The 12,203-nt window shown below is 40.0% G+C and overlaps 1 protein-coding gene across 10 annotated transcripts in view; it reads right to left on the bottom strand.

Moving 5' to 3' along the window:
- armc9 (armadillo repeat containing 9) overlaps nucleotides 1–12,203 on the bottom strand; it is a 130,545-nt gene that overhangs the window by 21,257 nt on the left and 97,085 nt on the right. For 5 of the 10 annotated variants that reach the window (XM_085990195.1, XM_085990191.1, XM_085990192.1 and 2 more), the window contains 6 exons: nucleotides 8,943–9,019; nucleotides 5,514–5,588; nucleotides 5,332–5,422; nucleotides 5,041–5,096; nucleotides 4,069–4,206; nucleotides 710–825 (listed from right to left, as the gene is read on the bottom strand). In XM_085990195.1, the coding sequence (XP_085846321.1) occupies nucleotides 710–825; nucleotides 4,069–4,206; nucleotides 5,041–5,096; nucleotides 5,332–5,422; nucleotides 5,514–5,588; nucleotides 8,943–9,019 (553 nt within the window). Of the gene's footprint in view, nucleotides 1–180; nucleotides 270–304; nucleotides 502–709; nucleotides 826–4,068; nucleotides 4,207–5,040; nucleotides 5,097–5,331; nucleotides 5,423–5,513; nucleotides 5,589–8,942; nucleotides 9,020–12,203 lie in introns of those variants that run through there. The other 5 variants (XM_085990194.1, XM_085990193.1, XR_015078672.1 and 2 more) reach the window with 4 other exon arrangements.

Raw genomic sequence — 12,203 nt, forward strand, 5'->3', positions numbered from 1 at the left:
ACAAAGTATGTAAAAAGTGAAGTCTGGATAAATGCTGTGCAGAATAAATACATTTGGCTAACCAAATGATTAAAAAACTACTCAATACAAACATTTTAAAAACTCAATGTAATGCAAAATACACAGTTCTTCCATTCATAAATAGTGAAGGCACTACACCTTTTGTAGCAAGTTAGATTTTACTTAATTCTTTTCAACTTCTTTTTATAATTTTCTGTGTTCTCTTTCTTTGGTTTGCTTTACTATTTCTTTCTTTCGGGAACAGATAGCTTTAAAACAGATACTTCATCATTAATTGTTTCAGCCGTGGTTTGGAATTACATAATTTTATCAATAATCATGCATTGTAAATAAAATGATGCATCACTGACATAGGACTATAATTATTTGCTCTGTACCTGATGTGACTACTGTACAACTTTTCAGTTCACATAAACAATGAATAACAATGTGCACTGTGGTGTTTCACTTCTTATTATGGTACTTCACAATTCCAAGAATCTAAAAACTCAAATTGCAAAGTATTGAGGACAATAACAGTAAAGTAGCTGCAATTATGTATTCTAAATTGAAACGGTCAACACAGAATAATTATTATAAAGCTGTGAATGTATAATTTTTCATCAAATAATCTAGTCTGTAAAGAAAACAAAGCATTAGCTCTTTTAGTACTTGCTTTGCTAAATTCAGCGCTTTTCAGATTACTCACGATGTATAACCCACTCGGTGCATGCTAGGTGTAACTGGTCGCCGGAGAGGTTCATTAACACTTTCATTCAAAAGGGGCATTGCCTTTCTCCTGGCCTTCATTGTGTTTGTCATTATCTGTCAAAGGATAGAAAACCCACTGTAAAATGGTCTGAAAGTGCATATTTTTCACATCATTCAACTGTGATAACTGGCAAGGCTCACAACATTTGTTTGGAAGGGCACACGCATATAGTTTCTCACAGTTCTCAACTACTGACAAGAAGCCAGGAGGACTTCTACATTTACCCAGTCAATGAAAGCCCATTCAATGATTTGCACATTTAGAAGATGGTATGTATTACATCAAAAGATATTATTCATCAGCGACACAATTTTCTCAACAGGAACCTTGTATTCTTTCTGATACGTAATATATTTCCGATTCAAATTGAAAAAAGGCTCCCAACGGAGTACATTTATAAATTAATGCTAATATTAACTGTTAGTATTAATCAGCTGAAATTACTTTTACAACATAAAATACATTTGCAGCCAAAAAATTTACAGTCTTGATAGAGTAAAAAAAAAATCCAAGACTGTGGCAGGGTTGCAATCTTGGCAAAAAAATGCATAAGAACTTTCTATTGCCTTGTTTCTAAATTACATTCTCTTATAGCTTAATATATTTGTGCATTGGAATCCACTTGATGAGGCTTACATCACATTTTTCTTATCAATGCAGTCTAAAAATACGACTATTAGAATCCTTTTTTTTTGTATTTGCATTGACTGTTCAACGGACAACTGTAGATCTTAGATTAAATATCTAGCCTGACTATAACATTTTCAGATGAGGGTGGAACCATCCAGGGTTCCCACTACTGATCACTACTTTTAAAAAATTTGTTCTCGAGATGGAGGTGATGATGGCAGTTGGCATTTATTGCCCATCACTAACTGCCCTGGGAAAGTGGTAATGGGCCTCATTTCAACTGCTGCAGTCTTTATGATATCCACCATACAGACGGGGTTACTCTCAATCGAACAAAGAGGGTGATCGATTACAAAGTTATCATCTAGTAATGACCTTGCCCTGATCCATGACCCTGAACAGCGCAGCGAGATGGGGGTCAAGACTACTCTCCTGGCATCTGCTGGGTTACATCAATAAACAGTCACCCACAACCAGCATCATGCACTGTTCTTGATAACTTCCCACAGTCAACACCAACCATTCTATGTGGGCCTGTGAGTACATTTCATCAAAAGTACTTCAGGAAAGGTAATTGGACTTTGTTTAAAGAGACTGTTCAATGAATAATTGCTACCATCCATGGCATAAGATCCCAATGGAGGAAGGTTATGAACATTTTTGTGGCACTATCTATAAAATTGCAATATTCACATTCCCTCGTGGCATTTGCCTCTTATACACGTTGTGCCTGGACAAAAGTGCACTGCAATATTGAAACTGTTCAAGGAATCTGGTGACCCAGATATTGCAGACCACCTGTTTGAATCACTTGATGCTGCTCAACAAGCCCCTGGAGAAGAGGCAACTTCACAGAGGGACTTTGCTTGCTCAAAACAGATAAGCTGGAGCCTCTTCCATCGCCTGGGTGCTGTTCAACATCCATCAGCACAGACCCGCCCATCTGTGTCAGGCAATATCATTGTCAGTCAACTAATAAAAGTGGCAAGAGTCCACTGCAACAAATTTTTATTTAACGGAGAGTACCCGATGCGTTGAAATGCTCTGAACCAGGAGACCCCAGCAGCCTTCAAACCAACAGAATTCAACTCTGTGCTGCGTGATATGAAACCCGGTACTGCAGCCGGTTATGACAACATACACCCTGAACATTTGAAGAAGCTTGGTCCACAAGCTTGTAATTAGCTCTCGCTTTTCTTCGCTCTTGTTGTCCTTGAAGGCTAAATTCCATCAGTATGGCACCAAGCTAAGATCACTAACTGACTGAAGCCAGGCAAGGACCCACAGTCAGTAGTGAGCTGCTGACCAATCTCCCTCCTGAGTGTTTACTATAAGATGCTTGAGTGACTGGTCCTTCAGTGTATAACTTCGGTAGTCGATGCTGCGTTCAGCCCAGATAAAGCTGGTTTTTGTTGTGTCCGCAGCATTTGTGACCAAGTACTTGCCCTAACCACCTTTATTGAAAATGGCTTTCAGAAATACCTTAAGGTTGGTGTTGTGCTCCTTGTTCTAACAGCAGCCTATGACACAGTCCTGGTGAAAATACCGAGAGTCCTGCCATATTGGGCCACCTGCTTGGTTGAACTGCTGCTACAGGGCTGACATTTCAGAGTACGTATGGCTGACCACACCAGTTCATGGAGATACCAAGTCAATGGCCTCTTTCAGGGATCAGTTCTAGCACCACTCCTTATTAATCTATACATAAATGTCCAGATTGTGGAAATGCATCTATGCTGAAGATAATGCATTTCCTGCTCAAGCTAATGACTTTTTCATGCTGGAAATCACATTCATTATGAAACTCATGGCAGAGTACTGCCTGAAATGGCACCTTCAACCAAGTAACACAAAGACTGGCGCCACCATCTTTCACCTGCAAAATGCTAGTGCCATAACCCTCAGGTGAACTCAGTAGCATCTTAAATGGTCAACTTCTCAAACATGATGCTCACCCAGTCTACTTGGGTGTCACACTTGACAAGTGGAATTTGTAATGACGGGATACTCAGTCTTTACACCCTAGGATTTCTTTTGGCAAAAGTAAATGTTGAGTTTTTTTTTTAAATTACATTTTAAATCATGCTTTTTAACTTTTCTTGTCGTTATGCAGCAGGTGCATAGAATGTAATAGATGCCAAGATGTAGATCGAGAGTAGTAAAGATAAAGGCAAATACTTGTAACTGGTATTGGAACATTATTATATAAAGCCAAAGGGGCAGGTTGCGAAGAAGCTACAACATAATGTAAACAAAGCAATAAATATAAATCATTAAATGATACATTCTTGACCACATACCATTCCAAATCAGTATGTTCCTTAAAACAGGTTCTGTGTGATAAAGTGAAGGTGACTCCTTGAATTTCCAGTGCAATTTTATTATGTGTTTCACTATTTACGATGTGGTGGAGATTACACAGCAAATACGATTGGGTCAGAAAGTAGAAGCATAGCTAGAAAGCACAATGAGTCCCGTGGCCTTCAACCAAAGCAGCTTTTTTATGGAAGTGCTCCCCCAGCCATCATATCCTGAATGCCTGCCTTGTGCTTGAATAGCCCAACTTCGCTAAACAGCTAGGAGTGAATTATAATTGCTTTTATTGACTTCTAGGGAAATAACCTATACCCTAGATATTTCAGAATAATCTTCAGCATTCAACTTACAGTGCTTCCAGCTGTCTGATAATGAACACCCACCCCTAGGTACTCAGCTGTCAGTAGTTTTTCTCCTGATAACTCTCCAGGCTGGGGTTTTAATATTTCAGCCTTGTCCAGGTCAGCTTCCATTGCATCCTGGTCATCCTGTTATTGAGATTTTAATAAATTACTAAAGTGAAAAACTTACAATACATAAACAAACCATGTTACCCACATTTTCTTGCTTCTATATTTATTACACCAGTTGAAATCTGTGCAGCGTTTAAGAGATTAGAGCAAAGAAATGCAGTTTAATAGTGTAAGTGCTAAAGTGCTTATATCCCATCATCCTTCACTAATTAATGACTGTAAACAGACAGCAACAAAATCAGATACTTGGAGTATTTGCCCACTCAAAAATAGGAAATCTTTTGCAAATTTCTTTTGAGGTTAGCATTAAATATGAGGACAAGTTTAAACAGACGAGCCAAACTAATTATACTTTCAATTCCATCACTATAAAACATAGCAAAAAAAAGTCTACTGTACTCCTCAGAATGAAGAAACAGTCCAAATGACAGAACTGAATTAAAAGGTAGTTTTCACTGATGTATAATCTACAAAATTCTGTGTACATTGGTCATTCTGCAATTTGCTATGTTGAAGCAAAAATCAATACCAGGCTGTGTCTGTACTAGTCAGAGCTGCCAAAATTGAATATAACCCAACTTTGATCAAACTGTCAATCTTATGTATAAAAAGTGCATTCCAAATGGCAGACAAAAAAACTCTAGCCTGCCTCTTCTAGCCCTGTACATCTTTCTAGCTTTGAAAAGGAACACTCCAATATAAGCTTTTTCAAAGGTTATTATACACATATACACATTGACAATCACAAACGACATCCAGGGCTGCTGCAGAATGTTTTATGAGTAACTGAAAAATGAAGTCAACAAAGTTTTTACTTTTTTACCTATTTCCAGAAGAATTTGTACTTACTTCACCATCGTCGTCTTCCTCTTCATCATCAGAATCTGATTCTTCAAGCACCTCCTCTGTCAGATGTGCATTTAAAAGTTATAGCCATATGTCAATTTGAGAAACTGAATTGAATATTCTGCCAATTTACAGAAACTTTGAGGATTAATTAGCAGCATTTTACAAGCTGTGTTTAATACATTAAAATACAAAACCTATACTATGTGGATATATGCTATTGGTTACCATCTTTAGATTACTAAGAGCATTGAGAAAATATTTTCACCTGCTTGGCTTCTTTTGTACACTAACCTGAATTGAGCTGCTTTATAATAAACTCAAGCTGTCTGTTCATCTCAGTATTCCCTTCTTTAATAAAGCACCGAAGAATTTCTTCCATGCCCTAGAAGTGTCAGAAAGGTTGCATAATGAAACTAAATCAAAGAAACTATCAGAAAATAAAGATACCTTCCACTCCCCACCCCCATACTTACCATTGCTTTTGCCTCCTCGCGTAGTGAAGGAATAGCAAGAATGCTGTATAAAGCTCCATTAACATATGGCCTTATCTGAAAGAAGCAGCTTGCATTCAGTTAATTCGTACTTGGTAACAAAAATGAAGAGAATTTTAATGTCTCATAACTAATTGATAATTTCATGGATCTATTAACAAATATTCAGATGTTTTAACATCAAAGACCGATTTACATAGAAAACTAGAAAAGGAAGCGGAGTCTAATCGGCAGATACTGCAGCATTTTCTTCTACATCTCTCACTCTCAGACACACACACATACTTGTTTCTCCCACACAGAGGATTATTGAAGCATGGAATGCTTTATCATAAGTGGGTAGAATACAATATTCAAAATGCAATTAGATAAATATTTGAAAATATAAAAGAATACAAAGAAAGAGTAGGGAAATTGGTTAGAGTGCACGGAACTAGTGCCAGCACAAAAGTGATAGGGTGAACGGCCGCCTAATGTGCTGTAATTTGTATGATTTTATGATCTCACTCTTGTACACATATTCCCTTGTGCTCACACAAAAACAGTTTCCACAATTCACTCTTAGATACATATGCTCACTCCATCCTGCTCCTCTTCACAGAAATCATATAAGAGGCGAAGATTCCATCAGAAGATTACACATCATTTTCATCCTACCACATTACCCTTCTTAGGGTAATATTTTACACAATAGAGCTTCAAAAGAGTTGAGGACAGTTTTATTTTAATTTTAAAAATGATAAGCATTTAGTGGAACAGATCATTTGTTGGTCTCTATCTCTTTGATGAAGAATTTATTTTTTATTTTTTTTATTAATTGATGGGATGTGGGCGTCGCTGGCTGGCTAGGCCTACATTTAGTGCCCATCCCTAATTGCCCTTGAGAAGATGATGGTGAGCTGCCTTCTTGAACCGCTGCAGTCCATATGGTGTAGGTACACCCACAATGCTGTTAGGAAGGGAGTTCCAGGATTTTGGCCCAGCGACAGTGAAGGAACGGTGATACAGGTCCAAGTCAGGATGGTGTGTGGCTTGGAGGGGAACTTGTAGGTGGTGATGTTCCCATGCGTCTGCTGCCCTTGTCCTTCTAAGTGGTAGAGGTCGCGGGTTTGGGAGGTGCTGTTGAAGGAGCTTTGGCGAGTTGCTGCAGTGCATCTTGTAGATGGTACACACTGCAGCCACAGTGCGCCGGTGGTGGAGGGAGTGAATGTTGAAGGTGGTGGATGGAGTGCCAATCAAGCGGGCTGCTTTATCCTGAATGGTGTCGAGCTTCTTGAGTGTTGTTGGAGCTGCACTCATCCAGGCAAGTGGAGAGTATTCCATCACACTCCTGACTTGTGCCTTGTAGATGGTGGAAAGGCTTTGGGGAGTCAGGAGGTGAGACACTCGCTGCAGAATTCCCAGCCTCTGGCCTGCTCTTGTAGCCACAGTATTTATATGGCTGGTCCAGTTCAGTTTCTGATCAATGGTAACCCCCAGGATGTTGATAGTGGGGGATTCAGCGATGGTAATGCCATTGAATGTCATGGGGAGATGGTTAGAGTCTCGCTTGTTGGAGATGGTCATTGCCTGGCACTTGTGTGGTGCGAATGTTACTTGCCACTTGTTAGCCCAAGTCTGAATGTTGTCCAGGTCTTGCTGCATATGGACACGGACTGCGTCAGTATCTGACGAGTCTCGAATGGTGCTGAACAGTGTGCAATCATCAGCGAACATCCCCACTTCTGACCTTATGATGGAGGGAAGGTCATTGATGAAACAGCTGAAGATGGTTGGGCCTAGGACACTGCCCTGAGAAACTCCTGCAGTGATGTCATGTGATTGAGATGAATGACCTCCAACAACCACAGCCAACTTCCTTTGTGCTAGGTATGATTCCAACCAATGGAGAGTTTTCCCCTTGATTCCCATTGACTTCAGTTTTGCTAGGGCTCCTTGATGCCACACTTGATCAAATGCTGCCTTGATGTCAAGGGCAGTCACTCTCACCTCACCTCTTGAGTTCAGCTCTTTTGTCCATGTTTGGACCAAGGCTGTAATGAGGTCAGGAGCTAAGTGGCCCTGGCAGAACCCAAATTCAGACAAGAGTAAAAATTAACATAATTACTGTATTACAAGACAAAAAATTTGACACCGAGCCACATCAGGAGAAATTAGGGCAGATGGCCAAAAGCTTGGTCAAAGAGGTAGGTTTTAACGAGCGTCTTAAAGGAGGAAAGAGGTAGCGAGGCGGAGAGGTTTAGGCAGGGAATTCCAGAGCTTAGGGCCTAGGCAACAGAAGGCACAGCCACCAATGGTTGAGCGATTATAATCAGGGATGCTCAAGAGGGCAGAATTAGAGGAGCACAGATATCTCGGGGGTTGTGGGGCTGGAAGAAATTAGAGATAGGGCGGGGCGAGGCCATGGAGGGATTTGGAAACAAGGATGAGAATTTTGAAATCGAGGCGCTGCTTAACCGGGAGCCAATATAGGTCAGCAAGCACAGGGGTGATGGGTGAACGGGAATTGGTAAGTTAGGACATGGGCAACTCAAGTTTAAGTAGGGTAGAACGTGGGAGGCCAGCCAGGAGTTCGTTGGAATAGTCAAGTCTAGAGGTAACAAAGGCATGGATGAGGGCTTCAACAACGGATGAGCTGAGGCAAAGGCGGAGATGGGCGATGTTATGAAGGTGGAAATAGGCAGTCTTAGTTATGCTGCGGATATGTGGTCAGAAGCTCATTTCAGGGTCAAATATGACACCAAGGTTGCGAACAGTGTGGTTCAGCCTCAGACAGATGTTAGGCAGAGGGATGGAATCAGTGGCTAAGAAATGTAGTTTGTGGCGGGAACCGAAAACAATGGCTTCGGTCTTCCCAATATTTAATTGGGAGAAAATTTCTGCTCATCCAGAACTGTTCATCCGCTCATCCAGAACAGTTGATAAAGCTTATTCTTCAAAGGGTTTAAGATCAGGAAGTCTTGTTTAGGAGAAGTAGCTTTGACGTAAACAACTACAACTGTTTACCTGAATAGTCTGTCTTCAAAGAATTTGGGAATAGATACGTCATGCAGTCTTATCTATGACATGTACCTTTGATGTAGGCAAAATATGGTGTATAAAGGAGCATGGTTTTCAGCATTTCTTTGGAGGGCTCAAAAGATAGACACCGAAAAACCACTCTCTGTATACAGTTAGTCTGATCACCTGTACTGTGTATCAATGAAGTCCGCTCCATATACTACACTACGAAGTGTCTCGAGCGTACTGGAAACTTGCTGTTGTGAACCAGAGAGGGAAGGTGGGTGAATGGTGACAAACATCACAACTCCATGGGACAGCATAAAGCATATTATAATAAATATGTCAACTAAATCATTTCCAGAAACAAATTAAACACTAAGATTTGTATCATATACTTAGAGATATTACCTCATGATTTTCATGACCCAAAAGATCAGACAGCACTTTCAATACTCGTCTGCCATCTTCTACACATTTCCGTTTACCTGAAAGGCGGTAAAATATGTTTTCTTCAGAATTTAGCAGGATGAAATATAGAAGTCCTTATTTATGAAATGTGATTATAGCATAAACAGGTCTGTTTGCTTATTAACATAGTGAGTAGGTGATCTGAATCATGCCTCCAATGTGTTGCTATAAACATCATAACCAGGACCACGTCTAGATTCTGACACATTTCTTATTTATATCAATGAGAAGCAGAAATAATGCAAACAAATCAAAAGGATTAAAATGATTTTGGATACCTTTAGAACCAGTGGTGGTTTCTATCTACATTGGTGGCATTCTAACAACACAGGAATCCCAAATGTACCTGAATTGCTAGAATTATTCCTATATATCAGGATATCTACCCCGAGAGGTGCCGGGGGAAGGCCCTGAGAATCATTAAAGACGCGAGTCATCCCAGCCACAACCTCTTCGCCCTGCTCCCGTCCGGTAAGAGATACCGAAGCATACGGTCTCGTACCAACAGGTTTCGAAACAGCTTCTACCCCCAGGTCATAAGACTCATGAACGATTAATTTATTATTTATTACTGTTGTTTTATTTATTATTATTACTGTCTTTCTATTAGTATTTTTATCATTGTTATGCCATATTTATTCCAATGTTGGGAGGACTCGTAAAAATCAACATTTCATTGTGCAGTACACACGTCTGCTGCATATATGACAAATAAAATTGAATTGAATTGATAATTGCCCTATATCGTGGACCTTTACAGTTTGTCCATGTGAAAAATGGATGCTTCGAAACAAAGAGCTGAATTTTATCTTCAATACTCATCAGTCCAACCATCCAAGTCTATTTTAACAACGGTTCAATAGTGTCACACTGAAAAATTAATATTAATGATATCAGGGCTCCCAAATGAACAAGGTGCCCTGCTTTGAATAGAAACTCCTCTCCTCATTGAAAATCAGCTGTGAATAGAAATGCAAACTGATTGGTAACATGAAATTCCCTGGCCTTCCTCACCAAAGCCTCTTGTTCTGATTACCTCAAGCTAAAGCTCAGGAGAAATAGCTGAGCAATTCTGTGAAGCTCCTTTCCATCTTTGAGTACCACTGCACAAGTGCATCTGCAAGTAGTCTCACAGGGGCTAGTTCAATCTAATCTTAAGAGAAAACTCCAGAGGCTATCTGGGTCTGATTGATCAAGTTCTCAGAGCACCTATTTTAACAGATGGCAACACCTATGATATTTGGTATCTTGAAGACCAAACAATTGATCCAGGCTTCAATAGACTATTTAGATAAACTTACTGTACAGGGAAGACTTGCAGTATTAAGGAGCATTCAGGTAAATTTGGATCCCCATCCCCCCCCAAAAAAGGGCATGAGTATTGATGTACCCAAACTTGTGCAAATAATTAAATTGGGCACCAAGTAGTAAAACAAAATTTAATGAGATGGATGCAGTAATTGCATCAATTAAATATGTGATTAAAACCAGATTAACAGAGATTAAAAATTTAATTGCAAGATCAATTGTGATTTTTCATTGCAGGATAGCCCTAGTTAGAATTAATAATAAAACAGTGAATGTGCATCTTATGAGAAATCATTAGTTATAAACTTTTTTCAAATTCCAAACTTGGTAACAGAGCAACACTGAAAGTCCTGAAAACGGGCTGCTTGCCAACTCTCTTAACCTGGGAGTTCGTATGGTTCTCTGGGTGTTGCTGACAGAATTCGCCCCGTTAGCCATCTCTTGTCAGGTGCTTTGGACCATTATTTTCTGGGGAGTGTGCTCTTTTATGGCTGTCTGAGGAAAAGTCAGCAGATCTCCTGCATGCCATTCCTGCCCAAATTGCACCTCAATTGCAAAGCTACGTTGTTCGGGTCGGAGCTGGTACTTACAATCTCCCTATCTGCTGACTTCCTGATCTCAGCCATGCCTCTGTTGAAATTGCTCAACAGAGGCCACACCCTTTTACACATGTAATAGGGCTAAATTGAGGTAACAGTTATCCCATTGCTTTCCTATTTCTTCTAGTAGCTGGTTTCAGATAGGCATCAGTGGAAACCTAGGAGTGGGTTGGCTAACTTTTCAGGCATAAATGGGCTGTAGTGTAAGAAACCAGAAAAAGACAAAATAAACTTAAGAAGTGAGACACTCTCAATCCCTGGTTTGTGCTGAGTTAGCTAATCTGTCAGGCTGGCTTTGGAGTGTAGAATTCATCTCACTATCCTTTGGCCAGAGATAGGAAAATAAACGACGACAGCCACAGTCCTGGCTTCTGGACATTATCCAGTGAATCTTACTGAAACTACGAAGTGGTAGTGCCAGGAAAGCATGAGGTCAGTCAGGCTGTGCTCATTAATTTTCAGTCTGGGCTCATAAATAAAAAATAGCTGCTTGGGCAAGGTATCAAAAGGGTTGAATACTAAATGAGTATTTTGCATACTAAATGAGTACTTTGCATCTGTCTTTACCAAAGAAGAAGATGTTGCCAAAGTCATAGTGAAAGAGGAGGTAGTTGAGATACTGGATGGGATAAAAATTGATAAAAAGTACTAGAAAGGTTGGCTGTACTTAAAGTAGATAAGTCACCAGGGCCGGATGTGATGCATCTTAGGATGCTGAGGGAATTAAAGGTGGAAATTGCAGAGGTATTGGCCATAATCTTCCAATTCTCCTTAGATACAGGGGTGGTGTCAGAGCACTGAGAATTGCTAATGTTACACCCTTGTTCAAAAAAGGGTGTAAGGATAAACCCAGCAACTACAGGCCAGTCAGTTTAACCGTGGTAGTGCTTTTAGAAACGATAATCAGGGATATAATTAACAGTCACTTGGACAAGTGTAGATTAATTAAGGGAAGCCAGCACAGATTTGTTAAAGGCAAATCGTGTTTAACTAACTTGATTGAGTTTTTGATGAGGTAACAGAGAGGGTTGATGAGGGCAATGCGGTTGATGTCTTGTTCATGGACTTCCAAAAGGCGTTTGATAAAGTGCCACATAATAGGCTTGCCAGCAAAGTTGAAACCCATGGAATAAAAGGGACAGTGGCAGCATGGATACGAAATTGACTAAGTGACAGGAAACAGAGAGTAGTGGTGAACGGTTGTTTTTCAGACTGGAGAAAGGTACACAGTGGTGTTCCCCAGCGGTCGGTACTAGGACCACTGCTTTCCTTGATATATATTAATTACTTGGAC

This window comes from Somniosus microcephalus, chromosome 6 (genome assembly GCF_052327205.1).
Source record: "Somniosus microcephalus isolate GS21.2 chromosome 6, FLI_Smic_1.0, whole genome shotgun sequence".
Classification (NCBI taxonomy): Eukaryota; Metazoa; Chordata; class Chondrichthyes; order Squaliformes; family Somniosidae; genus Somniosus; species Somniosus microcephalus.